Below are 26,375 nucleotides of genomic sequence, written 5' to 3'. Positions count from 1 at the left end.
TTTGTCTCCCAGGGGCGGGCACATGTGGGCGCATGCATGCATGCATGAGATTACTTTATTGACTCGTGGGCTGATCTAGCTTACCACTTCACGAAATTCACAGTCAAAGATCTTGTTGTAATCTAGGTCTGCGTATAATTTCACGTATAGAATAAGCAGTGTTAATTAACACGGCACCTAGGCCTAATTGCCAACCTTTTCAAAAGTCCCGAATGGTCCCAACTTCCCCCCGCCCCAGCCCCACCTCTCTCTCTCTCTCTCTCTCTCTCTCTCTCTCTCTCTCTCTGTGTGTGTGCGCGCCATCTAGAGCAATGTGGGTCCCGCACCAGCCTCATGACGTAAGTATATAAGGTGAGGCAAGATGCCCAATTTGGCGTTGAAGTTTGGAGGTTAGAGAGAGTGAGTGTATAGGCTGCTCCCGGAATCACTTCCAGCCAGCCAGCCACACAGAGAGAGAGAGAGAGAGAGAGAGAGAGTGATCAGTGTATGAGAGTGTGAGCTTGTCCTTCCCTTGACTTTCTTCTTTAGAGTCCTCGAAAATCAACACTTCTTACACTCGCATGGCCTCTGCAGCTCAGATGCTTTTAAAAAGAGGGCTCTCAATTATCGCCCATGTTCTTCTCAGTACACACAGACCCCTTACCACACATGCTTGCTTCAATCAACTGACTCATTGGGAAAGCACAAGCTAGAGAGATCAATATGGCTGCCACAGCTGGCCGCACCGCAGCTACAACAATGCCGACGTCGGTTACTGTCAAGGAGCTTGCCCTAGCTAACCAAGTCTCTCTCTCAAAATTGGAGCATCAAGGTATCCAAAATTCTCTTGAATTTCCATGCTTCAATGCTTTGTTTTTTGTTCTTTTTTTTTGAGTGCGGTCGCTGACTTGATATGGCGGGGCGCCGGAATCATTTATTACACCAGCTCATACAGAACAAATCAATTGTTCACAATTCACATGGTTGTCACTCAAAAGAACTCCTTAGTATGTCGTTACCCATGACAAAAGGAAAAAAATTCCTCTATGGTGTATTGGTGAGAGTAATACATGAGGAAGTATCTGCATTGTTGATTTGATCGTTTTTTTAATTGACAATCAACTACATGCATGTAATCTGCCTGCATCATTTTCATTTGGGGAAAAAACAGAATCAATTGATTGAAGCACATACAGTTCAAGTACTTTTATTAGTGAAATTTTCTACAAAAATCAACTAAGCTGCAGTCTAAAAGTTCTAGAGTGCTGTGCACTTGCAGGAATATCAATGAAAGGTTGCAGCAAGACGGCCGAAAGTGATTACAAGGAAGAAACAGAAACGTCGACGTTCTTTGGCAAAGATATGACATATTGGGTGCTAATGATAGCAAGCAGTGCAGCTCTAGTCTTGGGTCTATCATCCGGCTCATTGTTGGGAAGGTACTATTATGTTCATGGAGGATCTAGAAGGTGGTTATATACTTGGATACAAAGTGCAGGCTGGCCCGTTCTCATCGTGCCACTCGTTTTTGGCTACTGGCAAAGAGGCCCGACCACACTGTTACATATGATAAGGCCAAGGCCAACTCATTCAATCACACCAAGGCTGTGCTTCATCTATACTGTTTTGGGGGGATTGATAACCTTTGATAACCTTCTTTACTCTCTTGGTTCCTCTTACTTGCCTGTCTCCACCAATTCTATCCTTTGCGCGAGCCAGCTTGCTTTCAATGCCTTGTTTGCATATTTGCTAGTGGGACAGAAGATGTCAGCTTGTATTCTAAACTCTATAGTCATCATCAGCATTGGCACCATCTTACTAGGGACTGGTTCGGGCTCGGACAAGCCCCTTGGAACGACCGAAAGGGAATATATCCTAGGCATCGTCTCAACCATTGGCGCCTCCGGCCTCTACGCTCTTCTCTTGCCATTGCTTCAATTGGTTTATGCATCAAAAGATGTGCAAGCAGTGCCATGTGTGGCCACCGGCATCGGGCGGTCCCTCTCTACTGTAAGGCCAACCAATACACCGCTGAGCTTGCCCAATTTGGAGACAAATGTTGCATCAATCCCTCCTCCCACTTGCACCCCCTCCTTTCTCCTGGTTCTTGAGGTTCAAGTTGCAATCTCTGCCGTTGCCTCCATGTTTTCCTTTATCGGCATGTTCATCAACGGGGATCTTGCAGCAATTCATGCAGAGGCGCTCCATTTCGATGGTGGTGTGCTCGCCTACGTCATGATCCTTGTTTGTTCAGCCATTGGCTGGCAGCTCTACTTTATTGGGGGATCTGGCATCATCTTCTTATCGTCGTCACTCATGTCGTGCGTGTTTGCAACAGTTATGATTCCCATTCTGCCTGTGCTGGCAGTGATCTTTTTCCATGATAGCTTCTCTGCAACAAAGGGCATAGCTATGGTGCTGTCCATATGGGGCTTCATATCTTACGTATATGATGGTTATGTGGCACATAAGAGCAGGAAGGATAATATTGCAATGGATCAAATTGGAGGAGACTGACAAATCCAGGTAAATATGGGATTAATCTCTCAAATCAAAATAATGAAAATTGATTAAAGCAAAAGAATTGGACCTTGGTGTTGATAATTCTTGTAAACCATAGCTAGCGTTTTACCTGCAAATCTTAAGCTATTTTAATGAGCTTTGTGAGTGCATGCAGGCCTTAATTGCCAACACTATAGTACATAAGCAACAGCAAAATGGGCCTTTTCCCTTTGAAGTACAAAGGCAGAGTGGTGCTTTCAAACTGCATTGCCTTTATTCACACAATCTTGCCGGACAAGAAAAGCACGCAGGGTTGATGAGGATGGGCGTCCCTTTCTTGTTCCTTGAAAATTGACGGCACATGGCTTGGCCATTAACAGGTTGACAAGTGTCGCCTCATGATAGCTTTGAATATAACGTGCACATTTTTGTTGTACCGTGCAAGATTTATTGGGCCATTGCTTTGGCTTATGAAGATATGGAGTCTACATCTTACTATTTAGGATGTGCTTCCTGTACCATACAGCTCACCCTTTAGAATCGATGCCTTTTGAGTTGATCTTTCTAAAAAGTTTAACCAAGATACCCTCCAAGTGTATAACATCTCTATAGCTCTCTCTCTCTCTCTCTCTCTCTCTCTCTCTCTTAGCATGTGTACGTGCGTGCGTGTTGTTGTGTCAAACCTCATCGATTAGATCTTTGAGATCTCTTGATAGTGTTCGTAGGACGTTAAAACTCTCTTCTTCTTCTTCTTCTTCTTCTTCTTCTTCTCTCTCTCTCTCTCTCTCTCTCTCTCTCTCTCTCTCAGTCAACTGGTCACACTTCCTGGTCTATATTCTAAATTTTTCGATTGAAAATGGAAAATCTTGATTGTAATTTCATTAGACCTGAATTATGCAGTAAAACCAAACACCATACAACTTGGCATATATTCCAGTAGTCTCAATCAATGGACCTTAAATGATGGATTTCTTTTGCAATGTCTGTTGTCTACAGTACTTTCGAATTTACCCAAAGTGGAATGTACCTCCTTTTTGAGTTCACTTTTTAGGTCAATTACTAAAGGTAAACATACACACATGAGGGAGATGCTCAGACGGATTGGATGCAATATGTGTACATCGTCTTCTTTGTCTTGAGATCTGTTTAAGTAGTTGTTTTATGTCTGTGTACGTCGTTTGCAACACTAAAGCAGATGAATTAAGTTGCATTACAATTTATTTGCCTAAGAACATGTACATCTCTCAAGATTTGTGTAAGAAAACTTGCATGGTAACATTTTCCCTATTTTTTGAAATTATACTTCTAGTTTAATTAGGTGGGACATTGTCTTATGGAATTGTCTACAACTACACTTTTGCTATGGTTGATTTTGACAAGAAATCTAGCTATGATATCGTTCTAAGATGACCATTCATGTGACAGCTTTAGACGAATGTCTTAATCTATGCACATTTTCTCTTAATCGTGCTTCAACAGTATTTGGGTGCTCATCACATGTGACATCCACAACTATTTCATGTAAAGCAATAGTTTTTAAAGCGCCAATAACACATCAATAATAAGGTGATAGAACATTAGAGTTTGACTTAAGAGAGAAGCAAGCCTTCATGAATTGTTTTTTTCTCTTTTCTCAAGTGCAAGTGTCAAGCACCAATACCTAAGGTTATCTCTTGACCCTTAATAGAGAGGATGCTAGATCACAACCACGTATTGAGTGTGACATTGAACATACCCTAAACCTCTATATGTGCTTGCATAAAAAACTTATATTAAGAGGCAAGGATAAACCTCGGGGGAGATCACCTAAGAAGAATGTAACCTATCATGTGAGTTCAATAGAAGGATATTTAAAGTTCTTGAAACTTACAAAAATATATATACAGAAGGACTATTTTTTCAAATTTGAAAAAAAAGTTAAAGATTTTAAAAGAAAAGGGTACATTACATTCCTAGAAAATTCACAGAGAAAGAGTTGACAAACATGTTTTGAATGCACATGCATTAGGAAGAGAATGGGGTCTAGGAGGGCCTCTTTATTTGGCAGTTTAAGGAAGTCAAACCTTTAGTATTCAGAAAGTAATCAAAGGACAGCTTTTGAATTCAAACAGGCAAAATGATTAGTTTATTTAAATTCAAAGTTTCCTCCCAAAATGGAATTTAACATCTACCGGGTAAAACCATATCATGTAGCATATCTTTGGAAAGAGCTTGATGCCTAGATTGCGGATCTATGATCTCCCCAAAAATCGGAGATCATATGTGGGAGTTATGGAAGGCCAAAAAACATAAAATTTCACACCTCCTTTTTAGGGGGAAAAGTGCATCCTTTGACCACTCTTACACATCTCTTACATACCCACCATTCTTGCAGACATGGCGTGCACCTATTTGTCAAATTGTTAATCACCTCCATAAGCTCATGGCATATAAAGAGGCCCTCCTACACCCCATTCTCTTCCTAATGGATCGATATGGTAGTTCTGCACATAGTGAACCCCCCCTAAGGGATAAACACGAATGATAAGAAAACATAAAAAACCTAGCTTTGAAACAATCATAATCCTTAGACCTATGCCATAGGCTATGTGTCAGTATACTTGCAATGCCTACCTATCAGTTTTGTCATCACAATATATGTTGCACAATTAATAAGGTCCTCATATGAGGCGAAGCCAATAGTGCACATATATTTGATGGATTCCAACTCACACTCATGAGATATTTACTTGTGATCGTGGATGGTATGGACTCGTCGAAATACCTTGACCGGTCCATGGTTGGGAAGTGATTGAAAAAACTACAACACGTCGTACCAACGATCGCACACACGAAAACTTGTTATAAAAATTTTCTCGCGGGTATGCCGTATGCCCGTCGATAAACTAAGCATTTGTATACTTGCTAAAATAATATAATAGTGCATACCGACAGGCATACATATGTCTACTTAGATGCTCATATCGACACCAAAACTTGTAAAATTGTTTGAGCAGAGAGGACTGAAATCTGGTGCTGCATATATTATAGCATAAAAAATAGCCCTCTCTACTCAAAGGGGAGAGTGCAAAAGCAACCGCACCCCACCTTCATTTTGCTAGAAAATTCCACAGATGTGTGAGTACATATTGACCATGACGAGATTCAAGAAACATAACTATAACAATACTCGCAAACCATAATCATCGTGTAAATCACAAAACATAACCATGATCAAATTTTGAAACCATAACCATAACCTTAAGCATAAGTATAGCCATAACCTCGAACCATAACTATAATCTTAGCCATGATTTTAATCATAATCATAACCATAACCAAATTCTCAAACCATAATCATAACCTTAAGGGATACCAAAAGCATAACCATAACTAACTTCTCAAAGCATAACCATAATCTTAAGCGAATTCCAAAACCATAACCATAATCTTAAGCGGATTTCAACACCATAACCATAACCAAATTTTAAAACCATAATCATAACTTTAAGCAAATTTCAAAACCATAAACATAACCACATTTTTAAATCATAACCGTAAGCAATTTTCAAAATCATATTCATAATCAAATTTTCAAACTACAATCGTAACCTTAAGCGAATTCTAAAAGCATAATCATAACCATAATCTTAAGTGGATTCCAAAACCATAACCATAACCAAATTGTCAAACCATAACCATAACCTTAAGTAGATTACAAAACCATAACAATAACCAAATTCTCTAACCTTAACCTTAACCATGATTATAATCATACCCTTAAGTAGATTACAAAACCATACCATAACCAAATTCTCAAACCATGAACAAAATTAAACATACATGAATATATCTAGAATCATGGCTATTGTCTCAAAGTACCTATGAACTGAAAACATAACTAGCTATACATCAACATGTACAAATAAAAATATATGCATCGACCATACTGATCAAGGTAAGGCCTCCTAGTCGACGGTCTCCTCCTCATCTTGAAGCTGCAGAAGAAGAGCTGATAGTTTATGCTTGAATCCATATTTTTCCTCTCTACCCGTTGAAGGACGCTTCATGGTAAGCTCTTGTAATTTAAACACTTAACTATAATCTAAACATTAGAAAAACATATGAACATACACTATTTAGATAGTATATGACACTTATAAACTCATACCAAAGAGTTTTGTAGCCACCACTCCCAAGATGAGAAGATCCTACAGACTCTAGGTGTGCTCTGGCTGCATCCTACTGCTGATGGATGCTCTTGCATCTCTCGCACAATTCCTGCCCACTCCTCTACGTCCAACCATTCCAGATTTGGCTCATTATAATTGTATTTGTCTCTTACTTCAGATCGATGATGTGACACCATCGTAATAGCCACGATAACCACAAATAAACATCTCAAAGCAACATAAATCACTAGGAGTTCATTGTTGGAGAATAGTTAAAATCCATTAGTCAAAATTAGACATTACAAGAGAGTTCTTAACAAAAATCACTAGTCAATCTTCCATCTTCTATGAGAGTTGATTCACCAAAGACATGTATCTCTATGTGACCTTCTGCATCTTCCTCATCAAACTCCATGGCTCCACTGCATCTATCTCAATATCCGATCGCTTATCTTCAGGTTCAGGCATCGGTGGCTCGAGAAGAGTACCAACTTTAAGCTTAGGCTTCTCATCCCAATCATCCACAATCCGTGCATGTTGCTCATGTGTCTCTTCATTCTCAAACTCCAATCCTTTGCAGACTTGTTTACTACGTGGAGCAACTTGGACAACAAAGGGCCAACACGGTTTACTCGAATCTTCTTCATTCTTTTTTTTCCATAGTGGATTTATAAACACCTATTCATAATGCTATGAAAGTGCAAATATATCCCAATCATCCGTCCATACTTGCCTAGAGTTGACTTGAATCAACCAACTCTTATCTTTGTGCACATCTGCATTGGGACTACTAGTAATAACCTTGAGCCACTTCACATAAAAAAATGAAAATATCAAACTTTTTGAAGCTATTTTTCAAGATGTCTTTGATATAGCCAAAGTATTCATGTTGGCTAGTCTATGTATTGTCATCCTTGGCATTACTCGAACTTTCTTGAACAAAGCTTGCCAGTGTGTCATCCATGTGACCACAAAGCTTTGTATTTATGATACTGCTAGTATATAAAACAATTTTAGACTCACATTTCATATATTTTCATGTGTTTAAAGAAAAAATAGGTACAATACATAAATGCCAAGCACATCCCCTCGACATCTCCTCTTCCTCTTCAGTGATCAATACTCCATTTCAATTTTCCTTTGAGATTGTTGTATTGAGCTAGCGTTTAGTAGAAACGTCTCACATTTTTTGAAGATGATCTGGAATGGGAAGACTTCTAGTGATACGATTACACTTGAATTGCATTTGATCAGCCAAACGTTGTTGCTTTTTCACTTCATATTTCTCAATCTACTTTTGCATGACTTCTTAGTTGAGAAGACAAAATCTCATAACCTTTTCATGCATTTTAACATCCATCTTTCTCATGATGCCCTGTCTATGTGGCTCCTCCCAAGTTACCTTGGCATTTGTCTCAAAAGTCCACAATCGGGGCATCCCTAGGTCAATTGAACCCAAAAACTCATTGATGAAAACAATAGAGTCATGCACAAGCCATCCCTTGGATATGCTACACTCAAGGTGAGCCCTTTGATGAACACACCCTTTTAACGTCTTCATAAATCTCTCGAAGAAGAACATCTACCTGTAATTGACTATTCCTGCTACTTCAACTTCATCAACCACATGCACAATTAAATGCATTTGGATAGTAGGAGTTCTGATTAGAAAATACTTCTCCACCATACACACTACCTCTATAGCATTTAAACAAGTTTCATCTATGTTGTCTCTCCTGATCTTTTTTTAAGAGATCTAGCACACTAATTAACCAATCTTGTAAATTGTTTTTCTTATGTCATCTATCACACAGTCTTTGATGACAACTAGTAAGATAAACTGTAAAAGTTTGTGTCAATCATGGAGCAATCATGAGACTTACGATAACTTAGTTTGTCATCTTTAGTAAAAGCCGCTTCCAAGCATTGCATGCTCCTTGTAGGAGTTTTGAATGTAGATACGACTTTCTTTACTTGTTTCTCCTGTACTTTTTCAAAACCCATGGAGCTTTTGGAATAACGTAATTTTCATTGGGGTTAAGACGAGGCAACATCTCTGGCACTCTTCCCATGGCTTGCATGTCATCTCTTTGTGCCTTGCTATCCCTTTTTCCATTAATGGTCTTCCACAGGATTTCCCCCACATTTTTAAAAATATGTATTGGGTTGAGCAAATGATTTCGGATAAGCAAGTCACTCCAATATGGAAGGTCATGAAAATAGAGAGTATTTTCATCGTAGGTGGCATAAACTCTCTTAGTTCTTACCACATGTTCTTCCAATCACTTGCCTTCAATCGGTGCAAATTGTGTTTGCATATATTTGGTCCACGCAATTTATGACCTCCAGGCAAAAAATTTCCATGCTCCTCGTACATTGTCTTGCCCAAATAATCAAAGTGACATAAGCCAAGTCAAGGACCACATAGTAGACATGCATGGTTGCTCGAGTAGCTCAAACCTTTAAACTAGAACGAAAGAATTAAAAAAGATCAAGCATTGAAATAGCACCACCTATAGAATGCAAATAGATATGGGTTTCAAAGTACTTGCTTGATCACTCACCAAAGCCTGGCCCATCGTGCATGGTCCACATGAGAATGCCTTGCACATGGGCATATGGTCGACCAAACAATTGGGACATGTCAACCACATCAATCCCTATCTACAAAATTTGAAGCTCTTCTATAAGTTGTGCCAGATAAACATCCATGTTCTTTGCGTTGTAATTTCCTAGAACAATTAGTGCCAATAGCAGATGGCCCTTCTTGGTAGCCAACCATGGTGTAAGATTATAGTTCACCAAGCAAATAGGCCGTGTGCCCATGGGGAACTCCAAATTCCAAAACAAACACAACAAGGCTCATCTTTAAATGCACAGTACCATCGTTCCTCCATGTGCTTCCATGCAACAAAATTAGCAGGCACCCGCATCACATTATTTGTGGATCTAGTGTTTTGATGCCATGTTATCAAAGTTGCTATAGACTTGCATCTGAACATACTCTTTATCCTTGGAATGATTGGAAATGTCGTAGAATCTTTATAAGGATAAATTTCCCTTGTGTGTCCTCTCTATACCTATTTGATCCGTATTTGGGACATTGTTCCAAATAGTCATATTCATTTTAAAAGAGTACACACTCATTAGAACACGTATGGATTTTTTTATAATCTATCCCCAATTTCGTAAGCAGTTGTACGGCGGAACGTTGGGTAGGAGACATGTGATTGCCTTGTGGCAAAATTTCCTCGTTGAGCAATCTATCAAAATCATTTAAACAATTTACATAAGAACTTTGGCTTTTCAGGTAAACTAATATGACATATATATATATTTATTTGAAAGCCCTCTAACACTTGTGTCGAACCTAACACTATAAATACATTGTAGTTTAAGCATTGCCACAGCTGTACAAAGAAGAAATTTTGGCACCATTGTAAAGCCGCATGCACACAAGCCTTTTCATCATCTCTCCTTCCTCTTCGTCATTCTCGTGCCATCATTGTGGATGGGATGATTGAGGTTGAGAGGTAGTGTTGAATTGACTTCTAGCACTTTCTCCACCTTGGCTTTCAATGATGGAGTCCATGACAAAGAATACATCCAACATTTGTTTTATCTCAACTTTCCGAAAAGTAGCATCGATGGTTGATGGAGTAGACTCTACCAGTAGTGATTCATTTGATATTCGCCTCCTTTGTTGAGTCCGTGTTGAGATTGGAGCAATATTGGTATCCAAGATTTGACCTATTCTCTCTTGATCATGAGATTGTAATGTAGATCTTGTAGATTTTCTACAAAAAAAAGACCATTGTTGCGTTTATGCTGATCACATATTTTTTGTTTTTGAAAGATTTGATGCTTACAAAGCATACAAGGACATGCCATCCTATCGTCCATAATTAATCTAAAGATTGCAAAATAAATTAACAAGTAATAGTGAGTGCACACAACTTGATTGTTATTAGAGTGTATAACATGAGCTAATAGATAAAGTTGAACAAACGGCTAGCTTGCCCTAAGTGGACCAACGAACAACCGTAAATGTCTTTGTACAGCTAACCATAATGGCCAAACCAAAAGTCGCTAGCCCTAATCCGCTAAACCATGAACGTCTTTGTACGAATAACCCTAATCGACAAAAGCATTTGCCACTAATCCTATTTGGCCAAACCAACATCACCTTTGCATGACCAGCCCTAATTAGCCAAACCAAAAGCAGTAGCTTAACTACCTTAGAGTCTCTAGCCATGCCCGATCCTTGCACACCTCGATCTAGAGGTACACAGAGATTAGGACCATTGAGTAATATTTTTGTCTTTATTGGTCAATGCCTATATTCATGGGTGTGGCATAAGTACACATCCACGTCTACATGAGAGTGCACGTAGATTAATATGTAACCTTGGGGATATCACTATGTGGGAATTGTGTATATCGCATGCGTTCAACGACTATTTTTAAAACTCCTTATCTATGAGTTTATAAAGAATAAAATATGCCCTTTTTCTATTCAATCTGTAAATTTATTTCTACTTTCATTTTATGATACCCTTCTATATGTGAAAATGTGAGAAAAAATGAAAATAAATAAGCCCTTCTACTGCACTCACATGACAGTCACATAATTATTAAGTGACCCCCCCCCCCCCCCCCCCGAGTATGTAACAATCTATCCTAAAACTCTTATCGATCAAACTAAGCCTCTAACCCTTAACTAAAATGTATTCAAATTGAAATGGCCAAACACTATCATAATTCGATTTAGAGTGGCTTAACCTAAGCGGCTTTACATTATGTATCCTAACCATCCGAACCCAGCTATCTATTAGCGGCCAAATCAAAAGATGTTAACTCTAAGCGGCTAGCCCTAAGCATATTGGAATGGCCAAACACTACACTAATCCAATTTAGAGTGGCCAAACCTAAGAGACTTTACACGGCGAGTGCACTGCCACTACAACAAAATAAGGTGTCATCGACGCTGATCTCGATGCGACGCGTCGCTGTGAAACCAATCGCTATTTGCGGCACAGATTGCGACGACCATCACAGAAAAAAAATTCTTGGGCAGAGGGTAGGTAGCCTGGCATGTGCCCAGTTAAAAGATGGACACAGCCACAGCTAAACTTCCTGCCCTCTGCCCAAGAAAGCGAGCAGCACCAAAATATCAACCATGCTCCCGCGCGAAGAAATTTCGGTAGAGTTCCCTTTGTTTTTACATAAACTTTTCAAGAAAAACCATATCATGTATACGCCTCCTACATGCTATTCATGTAGGATCTCACATGAGATTTAAGGCCAATGAAAGACAACCGTACCAACTGAAAAGAATAACCATAACTTAAAAGCATAACCATAACGAACCATAATCATAACTTAAAAGCATAACCATAACCGGCTATAACCACTTTGATCAAAACCATAATGCAGATAACCATAACCATAAACAACATTAACAATAACCATAAGCATAACCAGAAAGAGAAACAATAACTATCTATACACACTACAAGAGGTTGTGTGCTCTTGTGACGCTGTTAGCGACGGAAATACACTGGGTTTTTATAACCCCCGGCGTCGCTAAAATCGTCGCGACGAGCGTCGCTATAGTCGTCGCTATACGCGTCGCTATATAGCGACGCATATAGCAACGCATATAGCGATGTTCACACAGAAGACTATAGCAACGCTACAGAGCCATAAATAGCGACGCGTATAGCGACGCCCGATAGATTTTTTTTTGGTGGTAGGGCATTGAATGCCCTGCCACCCATCAACCATATTGTACTTGATTCACTTTTTAAAAAAAGTGCAAGGGTAGATAATAGACCCAAAATAGTCACCCACAAAACGCATTGTTTGCAAAATTGACAATTGTACACATCATAGGCCAAATGAATTGATTGGCAAATGTAATAATGACAATTGTACAACATCATAGGCATAAAGAATTGATTGCCAAAAGGAACTGCGGTGACAAATGTAATAATATACATGGTTCAAAAAGACGTATAAAATCCGTCTCATGATACATAAGCTATGAGAAACCCTAAACTAATGCTATCTAGCTACGGCTAAACTGACGTCGTCTAGTCAGACGTCTCATCACGTCCAAGTGGCGTATCTGTCGGATTCTGCAAAAAAAGACAATAAGACAGCTTTCAGTAAGTATAAACATATAACGACATTTATAAAACAATACAAAAAATAAAAAAGAGTAAACCCTAATACTAACCATGCCGCCGCGAGAACTGAGAATGTTCATCAGGGCGTTTAATCCCTTCCTGCCTACGTACTCGCACTCGTACGGTGTGGGATCATGTCCTGTCATCGACCACTGTCAAAACATACAAAGATTTCATTATGTTAGAACTAAAAAACTCATAAACCCTAAACTATCGAACATGCATAAAGAGCAATGTGAAAAAACTTACAAAATCGGCCTCAAATGATGCCCATCCACCGCTCCCCAAGTGGTGCGAGCTCCCTGCCTCTACTCGCGCTCTGGCTACATCCTTTTGTTGCTTCCACTTGTCGGGATTCTCGCGCGCTGCTTTCTTCGCATTCTTCCAATCTTCTTTGGCCAGCCAATCTGGCCTGTTCCACCCATTCTTGATTTCTTTTTGCACTTCGGAACGCTTGTGTTTGCAGTATTCGCGCATTCGAATCTTCATCAGGTCTTCATTGAAGCGCTGATCCCGTGTTGGAACGGGAAACTCATCATGAAGTATGCTGATGACTCTGTTTTTTAAATCACTTGGTACTTCACTCCATTTGTTTAGTATGTAGTGTCTAAACAGCTGAGAGCAAAGACCACGCATGCGCGAGATCACCTTCTTGCCGTCATCATCCATGATGATGCCGCCGCTGATGTCGACGGAGTAAGGCAAGCCCTCTGGCCGGTGACGCGTGAACCTGGGTGTCCCGGCAGGGGTCTCTAGCGGCGTGTCGATGGGGGTACGGACGTCAGGTGTCTCCACCGGCGTCTGGGCCCAGAAACGAGGAGTGTCGAGTGGGGTGGCTCCTGGCGGAGTAGGTAGAGGTGTGTAGCTTCTAGGAACAGTCAGCCGTGCAAAACCTGGCGTAGATGGCGATGCTGTGGCTGGTGTGGGGGCGGGCAAAGAAGGGGAGGGTAAAGAGCCTCGTCGAACACGAGGCGGTGTGAAGGCATCGGTGGCGGAATCCCCACAACAACCGCCACCGCCACCACTAGAGCGCCGGTGTCTAAACGAGTGTGAAGCTCGTCTCGTCGACGCCGAAGCTTCGGAGCGCGTCGAATGCTCCGAAAGAGAGGGAGATGCGGATGGAGTAGGAACGCGCGATGATGCGCCAGAGCAATGACGCTCCACGTACCACTATCTCTGCTGCGGTGACAAAGAAGAAAGAAACTCCTCATCATCCATACCTGCATTAAACACACGAATATTTAAACTTAATATTGAATGAATAGAGTAGACAATGACGCAAAGACCATTAAATACAATGACGTAATGACGCATATAAATACAATGACGCAATGAATCGAGTGATAGAAGAGGCAAGTCGAAAACTCAGAATTTTCAATCAAAAGATGTGAGCGCGAGTAGAAAAGAGCGTTATACACCATGGAAGGTACTTAGAGAGCCAGAGCTTTTACAACACGGAGCAAAATTGTTCAAATACAATATTTGTGGCTTTAAGAGATCTCTCTCTCATCCTCGCATAACTCAGTATAACTTCCTATATCTATATAGAGCTCTCCGTTTAAACACATATCCTCTGTTTCATTTTGTAGCTCCTCTGCATGCACCCCATATAGAGTAGTAGCATCTTGATGCTCGTCTGGCACCACCGCAGCGGCTTCTGATTGAGCATCTTCTTTGATCTTCTCCATTGATGTCGTTGTGATTGGCACATGGTAGCCTTCATACGTCCTTGCACTACGAGGGGCTACCTCTATGACGTACCACCAGTTTGATGTAGACTTTGTAGGATGAAATATTACTTGCCAGAGCCACATAACTTACATGAGAGCTTTCAAGCACATAACTTGTAAAAGGGGGATGTTAACTATTTACATACTTACTTGTTCACAATGCTCGGGTAGTACGAAAGTGTCTCTTAGGTCAGTCCATTTCTTAGTAGAATCCACCTCAAGAAAACCAGACTCTCCTCTACGCACAGTAGCGTTGCGACCCTCCATGATTATCTTGAACCATTGCACGTCGAACAAGTCGACAAAAATCCTCTGTAATCGATCCTCAAAATCTCTTGCAGCGTGCCGAAGTAAGTGAGTTCCGCCACCACAGGATCTGCATCAGAGGAACGTCGTCGACTAGACTGTTCAAATTTTGCCATGATTCCACAATCTTGAGTAAAACGCTTTTTGTCGATTCGTTCCACCCTAAAATGTCGACCTTTACACCATGCTGCTGTGTATGACTTATACTACAACGAACAAAGATTATGAGTGGCCGTTCAAACGTTTATAAATAAAGTCACTTGCTAGTCATACATTGCAAACTTACCTTGGTCGCGCAAACCCGAGAGTACTCCCACTCTTCTTCAGTCACTTCGTCACCGCATTGTTGTGCTCTTTTCAATTGGTTGTGCAACCATCTTAAGCTCATGAAGGTTGGTAGGCTCTCCAGAACCGCTGGATAGTGCATCGGTGGTCGTCTTCCCCGTCTCCACTCGATTCGTGCCCTTTGTCGCTCTTGCTTTGCATCCTCATATTGTGAAATCCACTTTTGCATCACTGGATTGTGAAGCATGCAAAATCGGTTGATTTTAGCCTCTAGATCTTCCGTCATCTTCTTCTCAACACCGAGATTGCACATGACAATCCCAGATATGCGCTCATCATCTATGGTTTGCCATAGCGTGTCCCGGGATTTATCAAATCCATCTAGCCACTCTCCAATGTACACTAGGGACTCTGATACCAACCAACCTTCTGCCATGCTACCCTCCGGACGTGCCTTTTGACGCACATATCCCTTAAGCGTTTTCATGAAACTCTCTAAGAAGAACATCCATCTGGAATGAACTGTGCCAGCTATTTCCACCTCATCAACTATGTGAACAAGAAGATGCACCTGAATGGTTAGCATTGTAGTAGGAAAATGTTTCTCAAACATGCACACAAGCTCCGCAGCATTTAGTTTGGCGAATGGTATGGAGTCTACGTTGATCTCCTTTTGTGAGATCCATTGCACCAGCTTTGCAAGTTTGTAGATTGTGTTACGGATGTCGAGAGACAAACATCCCTCAATGGCAACGGTAAAATAAACTGTAAAGTATGTGCAGCAATGATATTAAAGTCCACATTTTATGCAATGATATTAAAGTCCACTATGAACGTACCTGACACATTTTATGCCAATCGTGTGACTTCAAACCGGTAAGCTTTCCTTCTTTAGTAAAACACGTTCGGAGCGAGTGCATTACGCCAGTGGGGGTCCGCAAAGATCGAATGGTCTCTTTTACTTTGCGTTCTTGGGCTCCTGTGAAAATCCATGGTGCTTTAGGGAGTTTTATCGATCCATCAGACGCTGTTTGCGGCCAATATTGCTCCATACGATCCACATTTCTAAGGTCAACTCTGGCTCCCAAAGTATCTTTCTTGCCGGTCAAATGGTCCCATAGTAGATTACCCACATTCTTGAATATGTGCATTGGATCGAGCAAGTGATTGATCATGAGTCGGGGCCAGTATGGTAACTCGTACCATAGAGATAGTCTCTTCATCCCTGGAGGCAATCCGTCATCGCACATCTCCTTCTGCTCTAACCATGCTTGTGCAGACATCCTTGGTGGCTCTCTTCCCAAAAAGCCGTCGCGTAACACATGATTCTCTGGAAGATACGCTTGATGACCTTCGTAGATTTGCTTCTTCAGTGAGGGTGCCCTACGTGCATTCAGTCTAGGTCCACATGTGACACATGCTCTGTATCTGCTTGTTTGAAGCCCTGCATGTATACACATGATAATAGATCAACTATGGGAAAAAACAAGATTTACAGTGTCTGAGTGAGGAGTGTCAATAGATCACCTGAGCATTCTGTTAGCCCGGGATAGTCATGCATGGTCCACATTAGAATGCCTCTGATCAAAGCATTCCGTCGTCCTGTGTGTCGGCTCATATCCACCACCTCTATGCCAATCCACAATTGTTGTAGCTCTTCCAATAGTGGACGAAGATACACATCCATATTCCCCACTTTATATCGCCCTGGCACAATCAAGCTTAGCCATAGGTGCCCCTTCTTCGTAGTCAACCACGGGGGAATGTTGTAGTTGACGATGACAACGGGCCATACACTGTAAGATGTTGATCTTTGACCAAATGGATTTATGCCATCCATAGCCAGGCCTAAGCGCAAATTTCGAGCTTCCCTGGCAAAATCCGACCATGTTCCATCTATATGTTTCCACGCTACGCAATCTGCAGGAATTTGTAGCACACCATCCGAAGATTTATTCTCCTCATGCCATGATGCTAGGGCGGCCATGGACTTACATTCGAAGAAATGCTTGATGCGAGGAAGCAGAGGGAAATGTCGCAAAACCTTTTGTGGAATTTTTGTCCCGTGGAGATCTACTCGATATCTTTCGGAATCACATTTCGGACACTTCTCCATGTCTATGTATTCCCCTCTGAAAAGAATGCAGTCATTAGGACAAGCGTGGATAGAATTGTAATCCATCCCCAAGTTTCGCAAAATCATTCTTGCTTCATCTCGGGAATCTGGCATCACATTGTCAGTTGGTAGTATTTGCTCTTTCAGCAATCTACACAACATAAAAATATGATACAGTCGTGTAAAAATCTATCAGATCATTATACATTTAGAGTTCTATTAAAGTAAACTAATTGTAATAGATCACCTGAAAAGCATTGTGACGCTAGTGTCACTCCATCCAAACTTTGCCTGCATGTTGAGAAGAACCAGGAGTGCTTTCAATCTAGACATACGTGCTCCATTATACAATGGCGTATCGGCTTCACTTTTCATATCATCATAGATAAGCCTTTCTGAATCCATGATCGTCTCGATCATTTCATCAATCTCGGGCTCAAACATTGCCTCGTTGGGAATGTGCTCTGCATGATCATCCCCCAAGCTGTCAGAGGCTACATCTTGTGGCCTCACATATGCTCCTTGACCAAAGCGCCTGCGAACACGTCTATTGGATTGCAAGATTGCTGCTTGTTGGCCAGCGTCAGAGTTATAATTGTCAACAACTCGATCTATAATAGATGCATCGAACTCGCCAAATTCGCGAACGTGCTGCAAAGAAACACGTCTTGTCCATCGCACAGCATGCTTGCATTGATTACAAGGACATAAGACCCTCGTTGAGAGATAGGTGTTTCGGTTGGACGGTCCCACATCCTCGTCGCTACTCATAATGAGGATAAAAAACTTATAACCTGGACAACAAATTTAATATTCTTTTGGCATTCTTCGTCTTATCTCTCTCTCTGTCTCTCTCTCTCTCTCTCTCTCTCTCTCTCTCTCTCTCTCTCTCTTTACCTCACATTCTCTAGTCATGTCCAATCCCCGCACACCTCGGTCTAGAGGTGCACGGAGATCAGAACCACCGGGTTATAGTCTCATCTTTATTGGTCAATACCTATATTTTTGGGTACAAGAAATCTACACACCCACGTCTACATGATACTACATGTAGTGGACAAAACCCCTTTGCCTCTTCTCTAGCTGTAGCACTTCACTTCATCTTAACATCTTTTCACAATAGATCTTTTCACTGTTTGTCTAACTCTAAACCCTAAACCGTAAGTAATTATTGCGTGGACTCGATCTAACGTAAATAAGCGTAAATCTAAATAAACGTAAATCTAACTAAAAATAAAGCTAAATCTAATTTAACGTAAGTCTAATGACTAGAGGTTGTCTAGATGGTCATTGTGTCGGGGATGTAGTGACTCTTGCCGCCCTGAAGATCCACCTTCTTCCCTATCTTCTGAAGACATTTCACCAGTACTTTTGGATCGACGGAGCCCACCATGAGTAATGGCAGCAATACCCTATATTCCATTGAGGGCTTTCTTCACCCGCTTCATGCAGGCATCGCAGTCTATGGAGACCTAAATCTAATCTAATATAACGTAAATCTAAATCTAGCTTAAATAAACGTAAATCTAGTTAAAAATAAACCTAAATCTAATTTAATGTAAGTCTACATATAACCTAATCTTTAACGTCTTTTAAAATAATTTCCCACGACGTTATAACTCTCTTCTTCTTGTGTGTGTGCGCGTGTGTGGATGTGTGTGCCAATAAAAAGAGATAAATGGTATAACCTTTCTATCACCCATGCCAAGTATGATAGATTGATTATGCCATTTCCCTCTTGAATAATAGGTCTTGAGTTCAACTCCTCGTCGGCTAGATCTTTAGGTCTTTTAATTTTAATTAGTTTCCTACGACGTTAAATTAGTTTCTCTCTCTTTCTCTCTCAATGTGTGTGCGTTTTTTTGGATCGTATGCATGTTTTCTCTCTCTTTTCCTCTCTCAATGTGTGCATTTTTTGTTTATGCATGTTCTCTCTCTCTTTTACTCTCTCAATGCGTGCGTTTTTTGTTTATGCATGCTCTCTCTCTCTTTTTCTCTCTCAATGTGTGTGTGCATTCTTTGTTTATGTATGTGTGTGTGCGTTTTTGTTTTTGTTTGTACTCTCTCTCTCTCTCTCTCTCAAAAACACTATGTGTGTGTGTGTATGTGTGTATGTGAGAGAGAGAGAGAGGGAGAGAGAAAGAGGGGAAGGGAACATGAGAATGAGGAGAGGGAAGGAGCATACCTGGCTCTCCTTCCTCTCCTCGTGTGTGTGTGTGTGTGTGTGGAGAAGAAAAAGAGAGAGAGAGAGAGAGAGAGAGAGAGAGAGAGAGAGAGAGAGAGAGAGTGAGGGAGAGCGTTACCTGCTCCTTGCTTGAGGGCGTCAAAAAACTCAGATCTGAGATCTGAGTTTTTGGGCGCGCTCGGTTATTTTTTTACCCCAGCCGGCGTCGCTATGAGCGTCGCTATGAGCGTCGCTATAAGCGTCGCTGTGTGAGCGTCGCTAATATGAAGAGCCTCTTGTAGTGACAATGACAATGACAATAATCATAACCATAAGAGAAACAATAACTGTCTGAACACTAACTGTTTGTACAAAAAAGAGACACAGAAGTGTGTCTGTGTCTCACAAAGCATATATATGAAATCTGGTCCACTAATGACTAGGCGTCGCAACCTGCACATAGGACAACTCACAAAATTAGTATTGATATTACTTCACATATACTGACTTAATTAAATCAACTTACACATATTAACGTCTCACCTCAAGCGATCAGCGAGACTGTACACACACACACATACGCACACCTCTCTCTCTCTTTCCTCTACACACACACACATCGATCTCTCTCTCTCTCTCTCTCTCTCTCTCTCTCTCTCTCTCTCTCTCTCTCTCTCTCTCTCTCTCTCTTTCCTACACACACACACACACGATGTAGAGGTAGAGAGAGAGAGAGAGAGAGGGGTTGGGGAGGGTGGAGATGGACATAATACCTCCGCAGCAGGTTTCGACCAAGAATCGAGTAGGCAAAAATGGCCCCTGCGCGTGGGTTTTGCTTTTTTTCCCCAATGTTTTTTTGTGTCGCTATACACGTCGATATACGCGTGGCAAATAAAGGCCTTTCCACGCGTATATCGACGCACATTGCGACGTGTATAGCGACGCCTGCTAATGTCGTCGATATACGCGTGGAAAAGCATGGACGTCGATATATACGCGTCGATATCTTCATTTAGTGTTGTAGTGTGCCTACCCTAACACTCCAAATACGGCAATCTATAATTAGCGGCCAAACCAAAAATTGCTAGCCCTAAGCCGCTAACCTTTAGCGCCTAGCCCTAAGCGGATTGAAATGTCCAAACGCTTTCCTAATCCGATTTGGAGCGATCAAATATAAGATACTTCACACAGCCACATCCTAACAACCAAACCATAAGTAGCTACCTCTAAGTGGCTAGCCCTAAGCAGACAACTAGCGAAACGCTGCCCTAACCCGATTTGGAGTGGCCAAACCTAAGTGGCTTTACATGACCTATGCTAACCGTCCAAACATGGCCATCTATTAGCAATCAAACCATAAGCCGCTAACCCTAAGTGGCTAGCCCTAAGTAGACTGAAATGGCCAAACGCTACCCTAGCCCAATTTGGATCACCTAAGCGGCTTTACATGATTAGCAGCCAAACCAACATCCTTTAACCCTAAGTAACTAGCCCTAAGCAGATTGAAATGGCCAAACACTACCCTATTCCAATTTAGAGCGACCTAACCTAAGCGGTTTTACACAGTCTACCCTAACCGTCCGGACATGGCCAACTATTAGTGACCAAATCCTAAGCCTCTAACCCTAAGTGGCTAGCCCTAATTATATTGAAATGGCCAAACACTACTCTAACCCAATTTAGAGCGTCCAAACCTAAGCGGCTTTACACAACATACATAACTGTCCAAACACGGTCATCTATTAGCAAGCAAACCAAAAGCCTCTAACCCTAAGCCGCTAACCCTAAGCGGCTAGCCCTAAGCGGATTGAAATGGCCTAATACTATTCTAATCCAATTTAGAGCGGTCTAACCTAAGCGGCTTTACACAACCTACCCTAACGCGCCATCTATTAGCGGCCAAACCAAAAGCCACTAACCTCAAGTAGCTAGCTCCAAGCGAAGTGAAATGGCCCTAAACGGATTGAAATGGCCAAATGCTAAGTTTAAGCTGATTGAAACATGCAGCTAGCCAATGGCCAAACCCTAACACTTTAACCTAAGTGTTTAGGTCTAAACAGACTAAAATAGTCAAACGTATTAAGCGAACTAAGTTTTAATTTAAATATAAACAAATTAACAAGTTTTTTATTTAAGTATAAATTAATCTAAACCACAATAACTCAATGATTCTATTTCAAACTTACTCTTATTACCAAATATTAATATGTTTGATTGTGAATGATAATATTCAATCAAAATTTGAAAATAATGAATTTAACATATTTTTTAGAATTTCAATTTTTTTTAAAATGTGTGTTTTTGTGTGCGTTTAGTCTGTTAAATTATATGTAAATTTATATACCTTTATTTATTTTTGTATTTATGTGCATATGTGTGTGTGTGTGTGTGTATGCAAGAAAAGAAAGGGATAGTGCACTCACTAAGCGCCTTAAGTGAGCACAAAATGCTTGAGAGGATGCCACCAAATCTGCAAACACACACACACACACACACAATGTGTCACACACACAAAAGCCTAAAAATCTACCATAAATCTGCGTAACAATTTCACCTTCTTATTGCCGGCAAGTGTATGAGTGGAGATCTTAAGCTCGGTAAGTCCCACAACAGTAGACCTAAAGCAAGGGAGAAGAGGAGAGCAAGAAAGTTTTGAAAAAATGGGGGAAAACCATAGGGAAAAACATGATATAATATTCATTATATGATCTTCTTATAAAATAATTTTAATATTGTAATAAGTTAAGGTGTTTTTAATACAAAAGATCTACTAAAATTTAACCGTTAAATTCACACCATTTTGATATAATCAAATTTGTAAAGTATATCTATCAAATAACTCTAGGTTCTTGAAAGATGAGCTTTACATTTACTTATATCTAATGTAGAGAAACGAAAGTATAATTGACAAAGTAATTTTATTAGGGTACTTCATAAAAATTTCACACATATTAGAAGAATTACAAATAAATAAAAACATGTGTTTAATCAATTTGCAAGGAAAATTTTGTTGTTTATGAGTGATAATAGACATTTGTTCAAGTTTTTATTTGGATAACAATGCTCTGATAGTGCATGATATTAGATCAAGAGAGTCTTTATATATAAACGGTACTCTTTGTATGAGATCAATTCACAATCAAGAATTTACAAGGTGTTTTTGACTAGGCCTTTTGTGGGCAGTTGCGTTGCATATTTTCAATAGAATAATGGAAAAAATCTACAATTAAAAAAATAAAGATGTTATCTTGAATTATACGTGAATAAATGAATAACTAAATAATTAATCGATTGATAAGCTTATCGATCGATAACTTATAGATTAATCCTTAATTGATCGATACTACAAAGCTCTCTCTCAAACTCTAGTTACTTATAGACATATTGGAATGAGCTAGCCACTTCTGACAACTATTCCTCTTGAGTTAGTATAGTTAGCTAAACCAGTTCAAGCAAGAAAACTTCAGCCACCAGATTAGACAGAGACAAACATCCATGCTCTAGAGCTTGAGAAGCTTTTTTTCCTTCTACTGTGCGGCACTAAACATGATTGTTTCTGCCAGTGGGCTGCGAAATGCTTGAAATTTTTCAACTTTCTCATCTAAAGTCTTCTGCATCTTCTCGGACATCTTATGATTGCCCATTCTTGAGTTTTAAAAATAGTCTTGAGTAGGGAGAGAGTACGCACTAGATGAAGTTGATGAGCACTTGGGAGTTTCTAGTGAAACAATAGACACAATCGAGGGGGATGGTGTGAGAAAAGAAGAAGGTTGATGTGTAGAAGGTGATGCCACAATCAATGGCTAAGGGAGTTTTCAGGCCAAGGAGCAAGATGTGCAAGTCATTGAGGGTAAAGTGATGGATCACACACTTGCTGCGTAGTTATATGCACCCGCACCATGCATGCTCCACTCCCTTACTACCCTGGGTTTGTGCCCACCACTTGCAACATGGCATTCATGTAGTGGTCGGTCCTTGTAACCATTATTGGCAAGATTCTATCAATGATTTGGTCCTTCATGTCATGCTAGTGACCTTTACGTTTTTCAAGCTCAACTGGTTGGTTTGGAGTCTAAATTTGAAATGGGACCATACCCAAGCAATCACTGGTTTTTGGAAATCCTCCCCTTCTACCTCACCTAGTGTAATGTGGAATAGATGCAGAGCCTCATCATCTAACTCTAAACTGGACTCTTGAACTGATCTAGCATAGAAAAACTTAATCTTGGCTCCATTCTAGACCCCTCGTAAAATTAGACTTGATAAATCTTTTAGCCTAATTGTACCATTTGAGAAACCCAATCCCTTTCGTAAGGACCTAACCATGCCACTTTCAAATTAGGTTTCTTTTGGCCTAAATTGGACTGATATAACAACATATATTCTCCCTTCTTGATCTCACTGGTTTTGATCTTACTATCATGTTGAGGCTTTCTTCTATGTTGAGCTATCTCTTGTTTTAGCATAAATGTTTATGTGATGTCATCCAATAGATTTGTGTTGAAGTCCATATCGTGTTCAAGTGCATCTCTGAGACTGGAATGGTGAATTCGATCCATAGGTACCATTACCAATGTGCCGTAAATTATTTTGAAAGATGTCATTCTAGTGGTAACCTTCTGAGCAATCCGATACACCCATAATGTACTGTATAATTTTTCATCCCAGCTATGAGGCTCCTTCTGAACTATTTTTGATAGTCTTGTTGTTGTTTTCAGCTTACCCATTTCACCTAGGATACTATGCGGTTGATTTCTTGTGCTTGATTGAGAAAATATTAGTCAAGATATGAATGATTTCATTACATTATAACACGTCACGCAAAAATCGACGCAGATATCGACGAGACAAAGCTTCTTTTAAAACTAAAATTCCCTGGAATAAGCATCGTAATAAACGCCAGTATCATAGCATCGATATATGCACCGATAAAGATCGTTGAAATACACGTTGTTATATGCGCCGAAATACACAGTGTTTTTTGCATCGGAATTAACGCAGTTATCTACACCTGAAACGTTCTCATATACCAAACTCTGTTCCGACGCGACCAACCTTGCAAAAAAAAAATTGCCAGAGAGGACTGGGAACTGATGTTGTATGTACTACAGCAACAGAAAACAACCCTCTCTTCCTAAAGGAAGAGTGCACAAGCAACCGCACGCCACCTACAAGTTGACACTAAAGAGTGAGTGTATACAAATTAGCAAAAATGTAAAAGGAACAAAAGCACAAAATCAAAATCTTAATCATGACAAGTTCTCAAGAGCATAACCATAACCTTGACTCCCAAACCATAGATCTTATAGCGGTAATCAAAACATGATTCGAAAACTGTAAAACCATAAACATAACCCGCTTCCCATACCATAATCATTACCATAACTTTCTTGTCATATCATAACCATAACAATCATACCATCATTGCAAAACCATAACCATAACCATAATCTGATTGCCAAACCATAACTATCACATGATTGCCATACCATCATTGAAATCTATAACCATAACTTGATTGCCAAACCCTAACCATACCATGATTGCCATACCATCATTGCAAAACCATAACCATAACTTGATTACCAAAGACACACCATGTACACCTTGGGGATCACACGAGCATGATCCAAACAAGGTGTACAAGAGCAGGGATGGGCTTTTGTGGTGGATAGGGCCGGAAATGCCATGTGACAGAGGATTTGACAACTCTATACAATTGAGTTTGGTCACTTTGTGATGGAGTTACATCATCGAGGCCAATTTACAGAGAGTACAGACTGGCAGAGGAGTACGATCCAGTCTTGAATGACTGGATTTTGGGCATGGCGAAGGCCACAATGTCACATTTTCAGTCAGAGGTCAGAGACAGGTACAATGCCAGCAGTCCAAATCCGGCATGGTTGGACGCTGAGAAGTGGGTGGGGATTGCAGTACTAGAGACACAAGAAAATCCAGACAGATTTCAACAGTAGAGAGATGCAACCAGAGCACCTTTGGAGTCTGTTGGAGCGTCACATCTTGGGAGAAGAGGCTACGACACACTTTGACATGATTTTGTAAGTATTATATGTATGCTTTGCATTGTTGAAAATATATATGTTATTTGAAGATTTATCTCATGATTAAACCATACTTTTGCAGGAAGTTTCCGTGAAGTCCCTTCTGACACGCTGAGAGGAGAAGTATGGGTACAAGCATGGACTTATGGCCCTTTTGACCTAGCTTTAGGAGGAGGGAGAGGACATCGACTCGAAGGCATTACCATGAGAGTATCCTTGATACAGTCTTACTCAGTCATCTTGATACAACCTTCCTGGTACAATCTTTTTGTTAGCTGTGATCTTCTTGATTCAGTCTTACTTAGTGATTGTTTGCATGTACAGTTTTGTAGTGCTTATGTTTATGGTTCGTTGCTCTCCGCATCAGCTTCAGTATTTGACACTTCATCTCTAGTTTCAATCATATGCTAACCACTAACCTCCATCTCAAAATCGAAACTTATATAATCCGTCAGCCCTGCAGTTTGTTCATGAATCACCTCTTCCACCTTAACGTCCAATCCTTCACACACTTTCTTGCTCCGTGGAGAAACTTGAACAACATATATCCAACACGGTTTAGATAGATCATTTTCATCATTTTCTCTCCATAGTGGATCTAGTGTGAACACAAATTGTTCACAATGCTACGGAAGTATGAATGTATCCCCCGCATCTGTCCACACCCGCCTAGAGTTCACTTGAATCAATCCACTCTTGTCTTTGCGCACAGTTGCATTAGGGCCGCTGGTAATAACTTTGAACCACTTGACATCAAAGATAAAAATAGCAAACTTTCTAAAGCTAATCTTCAAGATGTTTTGGATGTAGCCAGAGTATTCAAGTTGGCTAGTCTCTATGTTCTCATCCTTGCCACTACTCCTACTTTCTTGGACAAAGCTTGCCCTAA

At 40.5% G+C, this 26,375-nt stretch overlaps 1 protein-coding gene across 1 annotated transcript; it reads left to right on the top strand.

The window, feature by feature from the left end:
• Positions 1 to 365: 365 nt before the first annotated feature.
• On the top strand, positions 366 to 3,082 carry LOC147425538 (purine permease 3-like). Its single transcript, XM_086500371.1, has 3 exons — positions 366 to 811; positions 1,259 to 2,505; positions 2,657 to 3,082. The coding sequence occupies exons 1-2, from the start codon at positions 703 to 705 to the stop codon at positions 2,494 to 2,496; spliced, it is 1,347 nt and encodes a 448-aa protein (XP_086356497.1). The 5' UTR covers positions 366 to 702; the 3' UTR covers positions 2,497 to 2,505; positions 2,657 to 3,082.
• The last annotated feature ends 23,293 nt before the right edge of the window (positions 3,083 to 26,375 follow it).

The sequence above is a fragment of the Adiantum capillus-veneris genome, chromosome 25 (assembly GCF_014529385.1).
Source record: "Adiantum capillus-veneris isolate H3 chromosome 25, ASM1452938v2, whole genome shotgun sequence".
NCBI lineage: Eukaryota > Viridiplantae > Streptophyta > Polypodiopsida > Polypodiales > Pteridaceae > Adiantum > Adiantum capillus-veneris.
This window is presented reverse-complemented; position numbering and strand designations above follow the sequence as displayed.

Excerpts from the sequence above, each read along its gene's own strand:
- LOC147425538 (XM_086500371.1), top strand. The coding sequence starts at position 703 with ATGGCTGCCACAGCTGGCCGCACCGCAGCTACAACAATGCCGACGTCG. Across the intron at positions 812-1,258 it reads CTCAAAATTGGAGCATCAAG|GAATATCAATGAAAGGTTGC; the intron begins GTATCCAAAATT and ends GTGCACTTGCAG.